This window comes from Polyodon spathula, chromosome 32 (genome assembly GCF_017654505.1).
Source record: "Polyodon spathula isolate WHYD16114869_AA chromosome 32, ASM1765450v1, whole genome shotgun sequence".
NCBI lineage: Eukaryota > Metazoa > Chordata > Actinopteri > Acipenseriformes > Polyodontidae > Polyodon > Polyodon spathula.
The window spans coordinates 1,853,188-1,873,513 of record NC_054565.1 but is presented as its reverse complement, the minus strand read 5'-3'; the positions used below and the strand labels follow the sequence as shown (position 1 = coordinate 1,873,513).

Genomic DNA, 20,326 nt, shown 5'->3' with positions numbered 1-20,326 from the left:
ACCATATTCATAAAATGAAATGGTTAGAAAATACAGCACATTTTATTATGTTTAAAAAAGAAATGGAGAGATACATCGACACCATCAATTGCTTAGATAAAAAAAAGTAAAAAAGACATGATATCTTTAATGTATTTACAAAATAATACAGTTGAGTTATGATACCCCTGGGAATGCTTGTATAGTTAATGTATTGTACAGAGCTTGTAATAATACAGCTGAGCTATTATACCCTGGCAATGCTTGTATGTAAGCAATAGGGCACTTCAGGATGTGTGATATACTCTAATATCAACAGGCCCCGCGTGCGATGCAAGGCATGAGGCGGAGCCGAGTGGCTTCAGCTGCCCGGGGCCTGGTGATATTAATAATAATAATAATTATTATTATTATTATTTTTATATAATAATAATCTTTATTTTATAGTGGACCACCATCACAAAACGCTGTACAAGATACGAGACTAGGGTGTGTGAACTTTGCATCAGCTGCAGAGTCACTTACAAGAATGTCTCACTCGAAAGACAGAGCACAGGGAGGTTCGGTGACTTGCTCAGGGTCACACAGTGAGTCAGTGGCTGAGCTGGGATTTGAACCCGGGACCTCCTGGTTACAAGCCTGCTTTTTTAACCATTTTACACAGATATTAGAGTGTAGCAACGCCCTGAAGTGCCGCATTGCGCTTAGAAAATAGGGTAACCAACTAAACTGAAAAAAAAAACACAACAAAGAAAATAAGGTGTTTTTTGTGTATTTGATTAGTTATACTTTTTGTTGTGATTCTTGGTTTGTTCATTGCATTTTATAGTAAAATATTAGTGCCTATTTTGATCATGACAGAGCACAAATGAGTCTGACTTTAAATCATGCAGATCCTTCCCCACTAGACCTGCAACAGTATCAGGTGAGACTGGAGAGCTGTTTGTTTTATTATTTATTTATTTATTTTAAATCGTCCTTTCTTATCAGGGTTAGTAAGAGGGGGTGTCCATACCAGATTTGTGCTGCCGCTTCACAGTAGCGAGAAATATGTTATTTGTATTATGGAATACCCAGTTACTTATCAAACTGACTTTGCAGTTTAAGGCTGGACAACATGGAGAATGACTGGGCTGGTGTTAAGAAACCATTTAAAACAATGCAGGGCACAGCAAAAGAGATGATACAATTGTACCTGGACAACTGATGTGGAGAGAAAGGTACTGCAGGAATGCGGAAATGCATTTATAAATACTCTGCACCAGACCACACAGCTGCGCAGAGGGTGAGACCTGTGGCAGCAGGCAGGGCAGGAGATGCGACCGGCCAGAGAAGAACACACAGAGACGGGGGCAGCGGCAACAACACATCCATTTAACCATCAAAGTCTCTTTTTAAGAGCGATCCAAATATTTTTTTAAAAGCTGAAAGTTTAAGATATATTTTTTAAACTATTTCAGAGTGGGATCGGGTAATTCTTTAGTTCAGGGAGAAGCAGCAGAGTGATCAGAATGGCGAGTTTTGAATTGATCTGAATACTTACTTTTGCCTTTTTTCACTACTTAATCATTAGTGTTTTATTCAGACTCATTCAATCTCATGCACACTTCGGGTCAACATCTACATAAATCTTGTCTGTTTTGTTTTTTGCAATAAATTCCAATATGTCTGCTTTTTTTTTTTTGCTAGTAGTGTATAAGAACATAAGAAAGTTTACAAACGAGAGGAGGCCATTCAGCCCATCTTGCTCGTTTGGTTGTTAGTAGCTTATTGATCCCAGAATCTCATCAAGCAGCTTCTTGAAGGATCCCAGGGTGTCAGCTTCAACAACATTACTGGGGAGTTGATTCCAGACCCTCACAATTCTCTGTAAAAAATGTGCCTCCTATTTTCTGTTCTGAATGCCCCTTTGTCTAATCTCCATTTGTGACCCCTGGTTCTGGTTTGTTTTTTCAGGTTGAAAAAATCTCCTAGGTTGACATTGTCAATACCTTTTAGAATTCTGAATGCTTTAATCGGATTGCCGCGTAGTCGTCTTTGTTCAAGATTGAATAGATTAAATTATTTTAGCCTGTCTACATATGAAATGCCTTTTAAACCCGGAATAATTCTGGTCGCTCTTATTTGCACTCTTTCTAGAGCAGCAATATCCTTTTTGTAGTGAGGTGACCAGAACTGAACATAATATTCTAGATGAGGTCTTACTAATGCATTGTACAGTTTTAACATTACTTCCCTTGATTTAAATTCAACACTTTTCACTATATATCCGAGCATCTTGTTGGCCTTTTTTATAGCTTCCCCACATTGTCTAGATGAAGACATTTCCGAGTGAACGTAAACTCCTACGTCTTTTTCATAGATTCCGTCTTCAATTTCAGTATCTCCCATATGATATTTATAATGCACATTTGTTTTGCCTGCATGCAGTACCTTACACTTTTCTCTATTAAATATCATTGCCATAAATGTATCTGTCCAGTTCTGAATGCTGTCTAGATAATTTTGAATGACCTTTGCTGCTGCAGTGATTTGTCCCTTTTTAAAAAAGTGCCGACCCATGGTGATATACCCATGTGACCTGTTTTGACCACTCAGATTATTTAAAATACCCATTTTATAAAATTAATGTAATTTACAGAGCTTGTAATAACACAGTTGAGTTATAATACCCTGGCAATGCTTTTATAGTTAATGTAATGTACAGAGCTTGTAATAACACAGTTGAGTTATAATACCCTGGGAATGCTTGTATAGTTAATGTAATGTATGTAGTTTTGCATGAGGGAAATGTAAAAAAGTTGTTAACGTTTGAAGCCCTTTCCTCTTCTCAGTTTTGTCACAATAACATTCAGCGTCTTCCAGGAGTTAATATCATATATATATATATATATATATATATATATATATATATATATATATATATATATATATATATATATATATATATATATATATGTGTGATATTAACTTGCCTTCACATTTTCAGTTTAGTTTTGAATTTGTTTTTGTTTTTGTTTTTTTACTATTTGTGGACTCTATGAAGTGAAGATGAATTACTGTGTGAGTAAAAACCTGATGGAAGTGGATTGAAATCAATTAGATTAATCACTGATTTGAATCAATAAACTACTGTAACTCTACAGTCTGTATCCTTTCACCTAGTGCAGTGGGCGGGATCATAGAGACCTGACACAATAAGCACACCCACTGTCTCCTAACCTACCTTTCACACAGTCAATAACCCCACTGATGAACTTCATAACAAAGGCTGCTGTTAACTTTACCCCAGTAGGGCACAGGTAGGGCACTAAGCCCTTCATAAACCTTGAATGAAAGGAAACTGCTGAATAGACGTAAACAGGGGGCAGGACAAAGCCCTGCTAAAAATGTATTGTTTTGGTTTTAGAACAGGTGAATTTCGGGTTGCATTTAAATGTATTGTGGGTTTATTTAATGAATGGTTTGTGGAGATTGTATTGTATGATTTTAAAAGTATTGTTAAACACAGGTGAATGTATTGTAATGTAAATGTATTGTTGTACAGTTAAATGTGGTCTGGCAGAGGTCAATGTTAGCAGCTCCTCTCTGCCAGACATCATGTGAAAGTGCGTGGTCGGCAGCTGGTGATTATTGAGAAATCACTTTGTAGAAAACTCGTGTGTAGAAAGTGACCCCCTCCAGATGGATTCATTTGTTGCTAATCCAGAGATGGTCAGTGGTAAGGATGATGTCACTGGCCAGGCTGTTGTAATCAGGAAGAGGATCAGACGCAGAGACACAGGTTTGTAAGCGCTGGTGCGCACGTTTAATTATAAATAAACAAAAACAGAAACACTTTACAAAACAAAACGGCACAGTGGCCAAAATGGACAGACAAAACAGACACAGACCAAACAAACAAGTATCTTGCTGGTGTATCGTAGCGATTGTTAATTCTCTTTATGTTTCTCTCCTATTCATGACTCCTGTTCCACCTCTGAACACACTAACCCTGTGTGAGTGAAAACTGCCTCTTGTTGTGCAGCTGAGCCAGGACTTAATTGCTAATCAATCATTCACGTGAATCCCGGTGTCACAGGAAATAAGTTAGCTGGGAAATAAGTTAGCGTTTGCCTTTTTGAGCTTAAAAGCAACGATAAGCCGTCAACTTTCTGTCTGTATACTTTTATTCAGAACAGACTGTTATTGCGATGTTTCCAGTGTGTCTAGTTAATTGTTTTACTCTTAAAGTTGTCAGGATCTTTATTAAAAGCTACATTATATGTGGTAAACATTGGAAACACGTGGTTGTAATATTAATAACATGTTTTTTATATTATTATTTAAGAATAGATCAACTTTAGGCTACGTACTTTACAAAGTTTACATTTAATCGCTGGCTACTTTATATTATAGGTTTTCTTCGTACAATATATTTGCAGGTATTAGTGAAAGAGAGAAGTACAACACTATACATGCTTTATTTTGTATATGGGTTATGACAGAAGCAGAAAAAAATTATCATTTGTCATGCAATTTATTTTTATGTGCAATTATATTTGTGTTTAAAATGTAATAACAGTTTCTAATACAACATATTATGTATTATTTAATAATCAGTGTTACGTTTAATTTTCAGTTTACAAAGATGTGGCAAACTCTCACCAGAGTTGTCATTTTAAATTTGTAATCGCCACGGATATTTATATTAGGTTTTCTCAACAAATAATACAGTGAAAGAGAAATAAATACATGTATAATTTGTATGTGTTGACATTGCATTGTTATGCATTGTCTTGTGATTTATGTTTATGTGCAGTTATATACTGCGGTCATAAGACAGTGTTGAAAGCTATCCGTTTTGAAATGCCAGTCAAGCTATAGACACTTATCTTGCAGTCAGACGCTTAATGTGTATAGATAGTTTCCCTGTTTCAAGCAATGAAATTCTTCACTCCGAGAGATTTAGAACTGCACTGGAATAAAATGAGTGACGAAATACACTTTCATACATTTTCAAAAAGAATGAAAAATGTAATATTTACTAAGCATGAAAGACATCTCACTAATAGCTTATTGTACAAAGGGTGATTCCATGTTTACATTTTTGAGAAGAGACATTTTTGCTGCTTGTGTGTGTATGTGCTTTTAAAACATTAAGGATGCTTTGTACAAAACCAAAACACAGAATACCAACAATCGTATTCCCCTTGTTCTTACTTATCATCCTAAGACCAGAAAAGTACAACACATCATACAAAATGTTTTTAGCATTCTTCAAGAAGATCCTTCTACAGCTCCCATTTTCAATAATCCTCCTCTAATGTCTTACAGAAAAGACAAAAATCTAAGAGAGCATCTGGTCCACAGTAACATTTGACCCAATCTAGACAGTCCTAAGGGTACGTTTCATGGAATGCCTGCAAAGGCAGAAGGGGAATGGAGTGCTTGTGGGACTTGGGCGACAGAGTGTTAGTGACAAAGTGGAACAGACAGGACTGGTCCCCTACTCGAAGGTCCGCTAGCTGCTTGAGCGGTTGTGGAGAGGAGGTGACAACATGGATAGAGGAAATCCACCCCTCCTCAGTGGAGGACCCGTCCCAGCAGCTTGCCTGGTGGTAGGGAGACCTGGCTACCCCGGGGGGACAGAAAGGTACCCGGACCTGGAAAAGAAAGATCTAGACATGTCCCGTCCGTAGAACCAACCTCCATCAGACGTGAGCCCCGAAGTGAGGGCCAGGCACCTGCTGGATGCCCGTGGGACCTGGAGAAAAATGAGAGAGGGTTAAGAGAAAGGCGTTTAGATTAGAGCCTCGCTGAGGCTAAAGGGCACGAGCTGCAAAAGAATAGGTGTGGCCAGGGATCCCCTCTGACCTACGAGAACCTGGGCGGAGGAGCCAGGCCCGGCTGGGGGAGTGAGACTCACTTCCCCCCCAGAGGGAGCCCTGTGCGGACAATGCGGTGAAGGAAGAAAAGAAGAAGAGGAGGAGGACCAACACAAAATGAAAGACGAGCAGGAAATAGCGCACAACTAAAATAGGAAAGAAAGAGAGATTGACAGATGGTACAGCCAGAGGGGATCCCCGGTGCTGCACAAACCCCACCCAGAAACTGGCAAGAGCACAATGCCAGTTATTAGGAGCAGCTGGGACAGCTGCTGAATCAACCCCGCCCGAAAGAGGATATACCTAAAATGCGTCCGCTTCCCTTCCCCCAGCCGAATATGATCAGTAAGGACAGGACGGCGTGGTTTCGGGTTAACTGGCTGAGAGAGAGAAGGAAGCAGGCGAGGGCCTTTTACGGTGTCCCCTGAACTACGCCATAAGGGTACCATGCAACAGGTCACGCTGTGCTGCTTGTAAATACATTCACAGCAACACAGTAGTTAAGGGAGCAAAATCCGCATTTACTATCCATGATACTTTTGCTTGCATTAGTAAAGGAATAGTATATTGCATTGGCTGCATCAAATGCAACAAGCTGTATATTCGTGAAACAAGACGGCACTTAGCTGATCGCTTCGTGGCACATCAGAGAAGTATACGAATTAACAACTCTCCCTTTCCTGTCACCAGACATTTTAACAGAGATGACCACACTATAGAGGACACCACAATTTGTGAGATAGTTCATTGTTATGGAACTAATGCTGTCAGGAAGCAAAAAAAAACTGGGCACTTTGGAGCCATTTGGCATGAACATTCTATTCCGAGATCATTTACATCATCAACATTCTGGAATTTTGTTTGAAAGACTACTTGTTTGTTTTTTATCAACTTCTGAAAGTAGTGTTTTTTTGTATTCAGCCGATGAAGGACTGATAATTGATTTGTAATCAATTATTCTACCTTTTTAAGTACCTACAATATCTTTTTATTTTTTTGTATTCATATATATATATATATATATATATATATATATATATATATATATATATATATATGAAAACATACACATACACACACATACAAGAACTTCATGGAAGTTACCAAAGAAAATTCTGGACCTGCAGCTGCCAAACTCCTCAGCCCGCTGGTTTAGACGGATGGGGCTTAAGTGACTTTTTTTAATTTTTTTTTGTTTTGGAGGGGGGGGGGGGTGCTGTCCATATGAATGACACTGGTAAGTACATTCCTAAAAAACCTCCAGCAAGGAAAGGAATATATCCTTTCCTTCCCATACCCACCCTTACACCTTTGTTTATATTGTATATAGTGTTTTGTGTTGTATATTTAAAATTGTGTACATGTATTGTTTTGTTTTAATAAAAGTGCTTTTTTTTTGTTATTGAGAAATGTATACAGACATTAGTATTACTGTGGTGTACAATGAATGCTGTATCATAACTACATTATATTCATGATTTCTTTATATTTGATTCATGAGATCTGGTGTAAAACATAAGTAAAACAAATCAGATAACATTAAGAGCAAGTTCTCACACAGAGTTTCACATAATAATCTACAAGTAAAAAGTATAACCTGTGATATGAAATTTTATCTTTTCTGAAATACAACTACTGATGAGTGGGGACTTTTATTGTACAAGTGAGGATCAGAGAATTGCACAGGATACTACATTAAATTACATCAACACTTATTAAACACTTATTTGCTTACCCCACAGTATATGGCATGTCCACGAACGACAGTTTTTAAAGAAAATACACATTTGGTAAATAGTGATTTTAACTATGCATAGACATCAATTATACCGACAAAGTAATGTTTTTAAAATATTTATTTTACAAGCCCTCGTGTCCAGGGCCCAAAGAGAAGCACCAGTCTCCAGCGACCGACGGAGAGCCGCACCACTCTCCAGTCAGTATAATAATCTCAACAAGCAATAACATTCAGACAATATCCCAGCTTCAGGGTAAATATCAATTCCATGTAAAAGCAAGCATTCCAATGTGTCTTTGTATAAGAACTAAGAAGTGACCAGATTAAACAATATGAATCTGCAAGCAGGGTAACTGTGTGAATATGAGTCAGAAAATATTTTTTAAAAAATGAAGGTGAATTCTAAATAACAGGATATTACGAAATCATACTTAATTATTTATCAAACGGCTGTTTAAATTGTTTATATATATATATATATATATATATATATATATATATATATATATATATATATATAATACAATTCACAACTAGGATACCCATGAATTTATTCTTAAGCACCTGTCAATAATGATCACTGTCATTTTTCTAGCTGTTTAGCTGCTAATTATTTTCATGAAAGATAAAAACTTAAACTATAAAAGGAAGGTGTGACACATCCATTTTACACATTTCACCCTTTCTGCAAATATACATGGATTACATTCCCCAAGTGTAGCTTCTGTAATTCAAGTGGAGAAAATCCTTAATTCAACTCGGCTGGGCGAGACCTTTTCAAGAGTTTGTTTTATTAAGAGCAGATATTCCTCCAGTAAAATTGACTGATTCCAAGTAGGCCAATTCAGCCCATTAACTCATTCTTTAATTATGCATTTTCCTTCTCTTCAATGGCAATCCCAGTTATGGAATTCTTTCAAGTCCTTTAACTGATGCAGTAAGGCAGGGTCGCAGTATCACAGGGTCTCAGTGTGATAGAATCCTGGCAGTTCAGTGGCTGAAGGGTCCAGTGTGGGGGGTCAGTGGCTGTAGTAAGGTCTAGCAGATGCAGTAAGGCAGGGTCACAGTATCACAGGGTCTCAGTGTGACAGAATCCTGGCAGTTCAGTGGCTGAAGGGTCCAGTGTGGGGGGTCAGTGGCTGTAGTAAGGTCTAGCAGATGCAGTAAGGCAGGGTCGCAGTATCACAGGGTCTCAGTGTGATAGAATCCTGGCAGTTCAGTGGCTGAAGGGTCCAGTGTGGGGGGTCAGTGGCTGTAGTAAGGTCTAGCAGATGCAGTAAGGCAGGGTTGCAGTGTCACAGGGTCTCTCAGTGGCTCAGGGCGCACAGTTGGAAGGGCTGGGGGCCGGAGGTGAGGCCAGGGGTGGGGGTGAGGTCCAGTTGCTCAGGGCTGACCTCCTGGGGCGGGCGGAAGTGAAACTTCTGCAGGAGCATGGTGAAGAAGAGGAAGAGCTCCATCTTGGCAAGGGTCTCTCCAAGACACACCCTCCGACCTGCTGGGCAGAGGATTACTGACTCGTACTGCAACACTCCCACACTGCACTCACACACAGTTATTTTTCAATAATAAACTTTTCATATTGCATATATTGTATTAGTAGAATAATCTGCACCCACGTGTTTTCATCTGAATCTGAAGGCTTCGTAGCGATTGTTACCTGTTCTATATTCCATTAGGAAACTGGTTGCTGGTTGCACCTCTATTGATAGCAGTTCCCTTTGCTGTTAAAATGCCGGGGTGGAGGGGGGTTAGCCCCAATCCTGTCTAACCTGGTCCCTTCTCTCTGACACACTGACCTGCTGAGAAGGGCATGAAGGCGTCTCTCTTGACAAACTTGCCCTGCGCGTCCAGGAAGTGGTTGGGGTTGAACTGGTGAGGGGTCTCCCACTGTGTCTTATCAGAGAGCACGGAGGAGAGCAGCGGGATCACCGGGGTACCCTGGGACACACACACACACACACACACACACACACGGACAGACACACATTTACAGAAAGGTGAAATAACAAAACTAACCTAATTTAATGACTTGGCTGTACTGTCAGCTATACTGATGATTGATGAGGACACATTAATATCACACCTACATTACTTGATATTGCGGTATTAAGAGGAATTCTTTGGTAATAAAAGACAGGCCATTAGTTAAAATAAGTGTCAATCTTGCTTTTGGCAAAACCTCATTCCAGACGTAGTGCTACTCTAGGAATGAACCCACTGTACTTAAGAATTAACCTCTGATGTGCAAGTCAGATAGCGAAATAAAGAGGGAGCATTGCATTACATGATGAGTGTTTGAAGTTGGACATGGAGGGACTGCAATGTCTTCAAACAGTCCTTGTTGGTTCATTAGTCTGTATGTTTTCCATTTGAACAGGAATGTGCAGGATGAAGTTGTGGACCGGACCACCCCTATACACTCTCTGTCTCTGTCTCACCTTGGGTATCCTGTACCCCCGGAAGGTGGTGTCCCATGTTGTCTCGTGCAGCATGTTCATGGGCACCACATTGCCCACTCTCTGTATCTCATGCAGCACAGCGTCCATGTAGGGCATGCTCTTCCTGTCCTCGAGCTGCGGGGGGCGCTCCCTCCCAATCACACTCTCAATCTCCTCCTGGACTTTGTCTGTCAATGGGGAGGATTTACAAACACACTGCAATTACTGATATGAAGAGGTGCATCTGTTTCAGAGGACGCAGAATTCATTCAGTCAATCAATCACACACTCTCCCTGAAAGTGGGGGTACCCCCTCGCTCACTCTGAATGTGCGGGTACTTCATCATGAGCAGCAGCCCCCAGCGCAGGGTGGTAGAGGTGGTCTCAGTCCCTGCAGCAAACAGGTTCCCCACGGTGGTGGCCATGTTATCCTCGTGGAAATACTTGTTGGAGTTTCTGGACTCCTGCAAAACAATGAAGGACATCAGTGACAATTCCTTTCCAAGGTGATCCATCAACAGCTTCAAACAGTCAGTGATAAACTGTGCAGGTAAATCTACAACTACAACAGCACCTTCACAAAACTACTGTTAGAAACACAGGCCAAAACAGTTAGAAAACCGAGTAATCAAAAAAACAACCTACACTAATAAAATGAATACACTCAGTGATAAACTGTGCAGGTAAATCTACAACAACGACATTGTAACAAAGCACCTTCACAAAACTACTGTTAGAAACACAGGCCAAAAGAGTTAGAGAACTGAGTAATCGACAAAACAACCTACACTAATAAAACGAATACATACAGTGCTATTGCCCTGATCTAACCCTAACCCTAACCCTACACTAATACAATGAATACACACAGGTCTAAAAAGTGCTACTGCCCTCCTCTAACCCTAACCCTAACCCTAACCCTACACTAATACAATGAATACACACAGGTCTAAACAGTTTAGTTTTAATAGCACTCCCCATTAGGCCACAGTGTTTGTCCCTTGCCAGTCCCTGATAGTGAGGCTCTGCTGTGCTAATATTACCTCTTCTCTCTGCCTGGAGATGAACGTGTCGATGAAGCTCCTCAGGTCATTGCTGTCCACAGTGTCTTTACGATCCCTATATGTGTTTCTGAAGTACCCCTGCAGCATTATTCCATTTCTATGAACCTTCTTGTGATCGGACAGGAAGAAGCCCAGGAAAGGAAACATGTTATACAGCTGAAAGAGGAAGAGGGGGAGTTTAATGGTGAAAATGTTTGTAATGATTCTCGATTAAAGGATTACTCTACACCAGGGATCTCCAACCCTGGTCCTGTAGAGCCCCAATCCTGCAGGTTTTCTAGACGTCTTTACACCAGTGGCTGAAGATCTGGAGCACTTATTAATCTTGACTAATTAAGCCAATAATTGGTGCAATTAAGCAACTGAGGGCTCGTTTGAAACGAAAACCAGAAGACCCAGTAGCTCTCCCGGACCAGGTTTGGAGACCCCTGCTCTATACAATGTCACATTGAAAAAGAAGATCTGGTCTCTAACTTTTCATAACATAACATACGAATAACTAATGCAAATTCAGCCAGATGAGTGGTACAAGTCATTATCTTACAAACTTCAGTGGACGGTTTGTATCGGTATATACAGGGGTTCATTTGTGCCGATGGCAGATCCGATGCCTTTTTGTCTGACAGGTGAGAGTTCAATACAGTTTGTAATGATGAACCGCATGATGATGTCTACAGACGGTATGGTAATTCAAAGGCATTAAGACCCTGGTGAGCGGTGGCTGGCAAGTGGCTGAAATGGTCGCCAGTTGCCAAACAAGCATCAGGTGCAGCTGGGGGAGGGGAAGGGCTAATTAAGCAGGTAGCAGATAAAAAGGAAAAGGTATGGTTTGGTAAACTGATTATCGGTTATTCACAGGGTAAAAGTGCTTAGCCTTCCCTGATATTAGTTTAGGGTAAAGGAAGGTGCCGGGAGGCTCCTGAGGAGCTAAGCTTGTTTTGTTTGAATTCTGTGCATTGGGCTTCATAAAATAAAAGTGTCCACCATGCGCTTATCAAAACGTACCTGTCTGCTATATATACACACACACACACACATAGCATGCACAATAAAAACATGAATCTGTTCCATGAATCGAATGACAAGGTGTACTCTAATGAATATTTCAGGATGAGACATTTCTGAGTAAGAAAATTACAAAAAAAATTTTGCCCATCAAATGGCAAAACACCAAAAAACCTGTCGTCACTCCGGAAGGTCTAGAAGGCGCGGGTTGCATGAATACAAGCGAGTTCACTTTCAATGGACGTGTAGGTGGGTTATTTTACTAAACTATCTGCATACAAGCAGCGATGTGCAAAACTGCATGTTCATACAACTCTATACAGAGACACACACAGGGACAAAAACTAGTTTGATTCTCCTAATGGCAGAATTGACATACAATAATTAAAGAAAACACATACTTATAGATAACGTTAGCAGTTTAGTTTTGTTATATACCAAGCATCAAAAGAAACTTATTAGAACACATTTATTTTTGAAAAAAAATAAGGTCTATAAATGATGGACATTGACAACATGTTTTTTGTTTATTTTGAATCATTCATCCTTGACCATGACATGCTTGAGTGACTATGACTGAAGCATATGCCCTTAATCACCTAATTAGTGAGACAGTTGATTGGACACTGGATATGGAGTGATTTCAGCTGTTAAATTGTAAGCTTGAATAAAAGCAATAAAGAAAATCACAGAAAAAACCAATATTCCACGTCTGTCGGCATGTTGGAGGCTGGGCTAGAGCAGCGTACTGTGGCTCCCCGTCCTGGGTGCTCACAGCCAGCAATTTCAAACCGAGACGGTATGACCAGACACACTCTGCCAATGACAGGCCATGAACTGGGAGACCAAGAGTCACAACACCTGTCCAAGACTGACAGATCATTTTGAAGCATCTTCATGATGTCAGTTGTTAATCAGCACAATAAAAAGTCACCACACCTGCTCTAAAACAGAGTTTGTCATTTTTCAATCACTTCTAGTGAATTTTATCCAAATATAAGTGACAACTTTCTTTTGATGCTCAGTATATTAACAAATCAATGCATGAATTTAGTGGCACTTCTTTATGAAATGAATCATTAATTTGTAATTTATACTAATTTTTTAATGCTGATTGTACATAAAATATAATAATAAAGCAGCTATTTCTGGTTTTACCTACCCTGAGTATAGAAGTGGGTTTTATAAACAATGAATAAGACATGTGGTTTCTTCAGTTTTAATAATTAGATTTTACAAACAATATGGATTTCACTGGTTTTTAAAATCGGTGTAAAAACACTTCTACACTGTGGTTCTGGGAGATTTCACTAATGTGACTCCAACTTTATAAATCAGGTCGAATCATTACACTCACTGTACCTCTGTCTTGGGGCTCACAATCAGCCTGATGTTCTCATTCACAATTCTTTGCAGATTCAGGAACTGTGCATCGCTGTAGTCGAAGCGGTCTCCGAACACAATGGAGCAGATGATGTTGGAGACAGCAGAGTTGATGATGATTTGGGGGTCAAAGGGTTTTCCTGGAGGAACAAGAAAAGCCATTTGTAACTTCAAAATCTTAATAAGAATCATAAGATAAAACTATGAGATTCAAAGGCAAGTAAAAAATGCTTCTGCTAGCGCCTTCTTCAGAAGAAAGTCTTTTTATGACAATACAAGAAAGCAGTAGCCAAAAAATTAGCCTACTTTCTTCTGAGGAAGGCACTACCTGAAAAGTTAATCTACTTGACTTTAAGTCACAACAGAAAAGAGCAGAGCAGAATGTGAAACAGACTGGATACAGATTTGTCAAAACTTTAATAGGCTTGGGGGGAAACACACAGCTGCAGAATTTGGGTCTGGTCTGTGTTTTGTGCCCATTGAGGGTCAACCCTTTGTTATCACTGCTCTTGGTTTGGTCGTCACCTTTGTGGGACTGGAAGACCTCCACCAGTCTCTGGGACTCCTCGATGATCCGGTCCTCAATGGTCTTCTTCCCCATCCCAAAGTCCCGCAGAGTGGAGAGGGTGAATCGACGCATCACCTTCCAGGACTCCCCCTTACCGAAGGAAACACCTGCCGGAAATATGAACACATGCCATTGCTACAGTGATATACTATGAAACCAGCCTGAAACTCATTCCAGTATCAATCTGGAGCTGCCTGCAGCCTGGTCCAAGACTACAATATGTAACCTGATCTTATTACACAGAGATCAATGATCACCTATCATACATACTAGACCTCTGGTCCCTCTGCAACATTCTGCCTGTAGTGGATGTAGAAATACAGCAGTAAGAACCACCACATAAAACAATCAGGTAGTTCCTACATCCTCTAGGGGCAGAGTGTTGCAGGGGGGCAGGTTAATGGTCACACTCTGGTACTGGAGACCCCCTGTGTTTGCTGGTTTTCATTCCAACTGAGCATCCGTTACTTAACTAGAAACTTAATTGAACTGACAATTTGCTTAATTAGACCTTTTAAATTGTTTTTAGCACTTAAACAGTTGCAGAGTTCAAGGTAGTTATAACATTGTATCAGTAAATTGAACTCTGCAACTGTTTAAGAGCAGAAAACAAAGACCTAATAAGTAATCTAGTATAGTTATTGAGAGCTCAGTTGGAATGAAAACCAGCAGACACAGGGGGTCCCAGGACCAGGGTTGGGAAACACTGCTCTAGTTTACAAACACAGGTGGACTTCGAGGTTAGCCATGATTCTGAGAGCTCTATTGAGCTTTGGTGTTTTAAAATAATAAGTTATAATAAAAGGATGTGATGACTGAAAGAGAAAATGATACAAAGTGAATCTAAACAACAAGAAAAATCAATAGTTAAGAGAATTGATGGAGTGTCAGCTAGAACAGGACAAGCTGAAAGAAAAATTATGAAACTCTTCAAATCTCATGCCTTTACCTCCCACCCCCACCCCCCCACCCCAAGAACTGATATTTCAGTATCAATGATTTTTTTCTATGACGTTCATCTTAACATAAAACTGTAAATTATTTTTTTCATACCCTGAGGGTCAAATGGTGTCAAACATCTAATGCACCATTTCAATTGAAACGACTGAAGAAACCACTGCCTGGATGATTGGTGCTCTCCACAGAGGCTAAACTGAAAGCACCAATCAGCACAAAGCTGTTTGTTTCTAGTGTTTCAATTGGAATGGTAAATTAGAGCAATCAACACCACTGACTGTCACCTGTGAACCAGCCATTCCTGCTGCAGGCACATCTCTTACCATTCCCGCCTTTAGAGAACTTTTCCGTAATTTGCGTCTGGCCTCTCTCTGAGAAGTCGTCTGCTTGGGTTACTAGAGCCTCCTTGACCGCCTCATAGCCTGTCAAAACCACATACTTCTTGGGACCCATGTGGAAGGTGAACACATTGCCGTACGTCTCTGAGAGCTGGAGAGAGAAGAGGAGGAGAGATGACTCTCAAAGCATTAGCAGGGAAGTTTGTCTACTTGTTTGAACTTCGAATTTAAGTGGCATGTTCCACTCATTACAGTGGCGTAGCGTCAGTAGTGCACAGTAGTGCATGTGCACCACCAACTTTAAGAAAATGTGTTCCGTGCACTACCAACATTTGTGTGCTGCTCCTAAAACTCTTCCTCTGTTTGGATGCTGCGCTGCCTAAGCATTTGTAAAGCGTTTGTAAGATATCTTCCCGCCGTTCCAGTGAGGCTGACCGGGATTTCCCTGCTGCTTCCCCCATCCACGTTGCTCCGGTGTCTTTCCTAATTTCATTTTGCCATCTTCCTGGAGGTCGTCTTCTTGGTTGCTTTATACCTCCTATGATCCAGTCTAGTATCTCCTTGGTCCAGAGATGGTCTGCTCTTCTTGTTGCATGTTCGGCACACACTGCTATTTCAGTTTTTCCACTCTTATAATAACATTGCATACTTTTATTTGCTCTTGTATCCATTCCTTCCTTTTCCTCTCCTTGTTATTCCCAGCATGCATCTTTCCATACTCTGTTGAGTCGTTTGTAATTTCTGAGTAATTTTTGCACTGAGTTGTCCGGGTTTCACATTGCTAAGTTAGCAATGGCAGCACACATTGGGCGAAAACTTTCCTCTTCAGGCACCAGCTCCCTGTTGTGAAGGGAGGTGAATACAGAATGACAATTTCGAGAGTCAAAGGATATTGTGTGAAAAGTCCTAGATTTATTTACAAACCCCATGATAGGGCTAAGGTCCTTGCTAAGATTTTTAGCTCAGACGCTCCAGTGCAAGTCATTTATTTTTTATTCCAGGAAACAGAAGCTGTTGAAGGAGTACTAACCATGGTTTTTCAATCTGTTCTCATACTTCTTATTCCAGTTATCTCCAGTTCATGCATTGTAGTGATGATCTTTTGGCTCTTTTCATATTTTATTATTCTTTTTATATGAATTTGGTATATGGGTCATTCCATGCATGTGATTTAGATTTTCTTCTATAGTGTTGTCCTTGAGATATATACACAATGTCTGCAAGCAAAGATCTACCTAATCACATGGGGGACACTCAGTGTTTATATCTATTTACATGAAGAAAAATGATACCTGCTGAAAACAGTGAGAAAAACAGGAGGCACTATTGTGGAGAAGCTTCATGTACAGTGGCTTGCGAAAGTATTGACCCCCCTTGGCATTTTTCCTATTTTGTTGCCTTACAACCTGGAATTAAAATGGATTTTGGGGGGTTTGTATCATTTGATTTACACAACATGCCTACCACTTTGAAGATGCAAAATATTTTTTATTGTGAAACAAACAAGAAATAAGACAAAAAAAACAGAAAACTTAAGCGTGCATAAGTATTCACCCCCCCAAAGTTAATACTTTGTAGAGCCACCTTTTGCAGCAATTATAGCTGCAAGTCTCTTGGGGTATGTATCTATAAGCTTGGCACATCCAGCCACTGGGATTTTTGCCCATTCTTCAAGGCAAAACTGCTCCAGCTCCTTCAAGTTGGATGGGTTCCGCTGGTGTACAGCAATCTTTAAGTCATACCACAGATTCTCAATTGGATTGAGGTCTGGGCTTTGACTAGGCCATTCCAAGACATTTAAATGTTTCCCCTTAAACCACTCAAGTGTTGCTTTAGCAGTATGCTTAGGGTCATTGTCCTGCTGGAAGGTGAACCTCCGTTCCAGTCTCAAATCTCTGGAAGACTGAAACAGGTTTCCCTGTATTTAGCGCCATCCATCATTCCTTCAATTCTGACCAGTTTCCCAGTCCCTGCCGATGAAAAACATCCCCACAGCATGATGCTGCCACCACCATGCTTCACTGTGGGGATGGTGTTCTCGGGGTGATGAGAGGTGTTGGGTTTGTCCCAGACATAGCGTTTTCCTTGATGGACAAAAAGCTCAATTTTAGTCTCATCTGACCAGAGTACCTTCTTCCATATGTTTGAGGATTCTCCCACATGCCTTTTGGCGAACACCAAACGTGTTTGCTTATTTTTTTTCTTTAAGCAATGGCTTTTTTCTGGCAACTCTTCCGTAAAGCCCAGCTCTGTGGAGTGTACGGCTTAAAGTGGTCCTATGGACAGAGACTCCAATCTCCGCTGTGGAGCTTTGCAGCTCCTTCAGGGTTATCTTTGGTCTCTTTGTTGCCTCTTTGATTAATGCCCTCCTTGCCTGGTCCATGAGTTTTGGTGGGCGTCCCTCTCTTGCCAGGTTTGTTGTGGTGCCATATTCTTTCCATTTTTTAATAATGGCTTTAATGGTGCTCCGTGGGATGTTCAAAGTTTTGGATATTTTTTTATAACCCAACCCTGATCTGTACTTCTCCACAACTTTGTCCCTGACCTGTTTGCAAAGCTCCTTGGTCTTCATGGTGCCGCTTGCTTGGTGGTGCCCCTTGCTTAGTGGTGTTGCAGACTCTGGGGCCTTTCAGAACAGGTGTAAATATACTGAGATCATGTGACACTTAGATTGCACACAGGTGGACTTTATTTAACTAATTATGTGACTTCTGAAGGTAATTGGTTGCACCAGATCTTACTTAAAGGCGTAATAGCAAAGGGGGTGAATACATATGCACGCACCACTTTTTTATTTTTTAGAATTTTTTTTTATTTTTTTCATTTAACTTCACCAATTTGGACTATTTTGTGTATGTCCATTACATGAAATCCAAATAAAAATCAATTTTAATTCCAGGTTGTAAGGCAACAAAATTGGAAAAATGCCAAGGGGGGTCAATACTTTCGCAAGCCACTGTAGTTTTGGTCCTAGTACCCCATACCCAAAAGCACCAGCGGTGTGGTACACCAGCTTATTCCAAAGGTTTTGCTTGTGCAACATAAACGGTGGAGTCTGGAGATACACAGCTGAGTTGTTGATTAACTGCTGTTCATGCTTAATGAAATGGAAGTGTTGTTTCAGGTAACACATTAATACAGAGCCCGTGTAAGCCCATTACTGTAAGTGCGTATGTGAAGAACCCACAGCGCAGGACACTGGGGAGCGTTTACTCTGCACTTGAACAGGATGGGTTAGGGTTAGGGATGGAAAAACAGCAAACCCATCTTCATGTAATGTCTGAATAGATTTTCATTGCAGCACATAAAGAAATAAAGTTAATCACGTCGAGCTGTGGGGACCCTTGCTGAGCACAGAGAGGCTCAGCTGCAGTAAACTAGAATTCAAGAAATACTAAAAGAAAGAAACAAACCCAACACCAAACGTGTCCATGCATGCTCTTTTTGTCAGTCTGTATGTTCTGCATTTTGCTTTGATCATTTACCGTAGGGAGGGAGAGTCAGGAATCGATTGTTTTTAACACAGTGCTGTAGTTAATTGCTAAGGGAACCAGAGTCAGATATCTAAAATACTTCTTCTAAAATATCTAAAATTAAGGCCAATAAAATAGACGTGTTTCTCTTTCTTCAGCCCTGATGTTAAATCTGTAAAAACCTACCCACAATACCCACTTAAATCCTGATCTTAACGCCCTGCCTGGTCCACAGCGCCACTCACCTTACTCAGCGTTTTGTACGGCCGGTGCAGGTCCAGAATATTCAGGTTCCCAATAACAGGTAGAGCCGGCGGGCCGGGGGGGAAGTTGTAATTAGATGACTTGGAGGATTTCAAGTAAAAGTATAAAAATATAAAACCAGTTAAAACTAAAGCCAGAGACACCGTGGAGGTGTGTGCTAGGAGCAGGCTAATCACAGACATGTTTGTCAGGAACACAGACTCCTCGGCTCTCTGTTAATTATCTCAGAGTTCAGAATAACGCTCCTGGGTTTGGGCAGTGTTTAAATAGAGCAGCACACACAGTGGGCGTGGCTTCAGAAGGGCTTCATCAGGTTCTAAGGTAAAGGTTATTAACTGATGTTTCCAAATGCTACTTGGCATTTCAGCAAGACTGATACACCTTCAGTGTGTTAAATATGGAGTATGCTCTAGTTGTTTTTATGTTGTTTAAAAGCCTGTTTGGGTTGCCATCACTGTAATGTTTTAAATGTCTGCAGTTTACCTGTTGTAGGCTTTGTTGTTTAAGAGTGTTTAGGAATGGCTTGGTAAAATCACATAATGGGATATTTCTATAAATACATTTTTTTATTTTTTTATTTATGAAATAAATTAGTTAATCTTAAAGCTGTTCCAATAGGTGTTGAATATTGAAATGATATTCTTGTAGGGGTGTCCATGTTATTATGCAGAAATGAATAGGAATGCAGGCATTATTCTATAGAAGTGTCTTTACATTGTCTTCTAAAGAAGTCTCTAAGGATTCTGTATTATTTTGCTTATGAATCCATGGAAATGTGTGTTTTTGTACAGATATATTGAAATGTCTTTATTATTCTAGAAATGTACAGGCTTGTCTATTTATTGAATTTCAGTACATCATAGCTAGCTTATTAGGGTTAACAAAAAACACTAGGTTTGCACTGTGCTGTAAAGATCCTGAAATGTGACCCCTAGCTTTCATGTTCAGTGGTGTAAGGTATTTGATCCATCATAAACCTTGAATGAAAGTAAACTTGCTGAGTATGCTGGCAGTAATGCACTATACTGATATCAAAGCGTTTCCTCCAGCCTTTTAGCTCCTGTTTTTTTTTTTTTTTTTTTTTTTTTTTATAAGGATTAACCCTCAAGTTCATGCATGCCAGACTGCCATGTTTTGGGGGAAGTGAAGAATAAAATTGGTGCGTACAAATCTAGTCAGCGTTTTTGTCATTTGTCATTTTTTCCCAGGCTCCCGCGTGGCGCATCCAGTAAAGGCACTCCGCGTGGAGTGC

General features: G+C 40.2%; 1 protein-coding gene across 1 annotated transcript; it reads right to left on the bottom strand.

Moving 5' to 3' along the window:
* Positions 1-8,526: 8,526 nt before the first annotated feature.
* On the bottom strand, positions 8,527-19,308 carry LOC121303430 (cytochrome P450 2K1-like). The gene is made up of 9 exons (XM_041234134.1): positions 19,056-19,308; positions 15,323-15,488; positions 14,000-14,149; positions 13,454-13,614; positions 11,066-11,242; positions 10,345-10,486; positions 10,023-10,210; positions 9,381-9,522; positions 8,527-9,076 (listed from the first exon to the last, which is right to left on the bottom strand). Exons 1-9 carry the CDS (start codon positions 19,254-19,256, stop codon positions 8,892-8,894), a joined length of 1,512 nt encoding a protein of 503 aa, XP_041090068.1. The 5' UTR covers positions 19,257-19,308; the 3' UTR covers positions 8,527-8,891.
* Between the last annotated feature and the right edge of the window lie 1,018 nt (positions 19,309-20,326).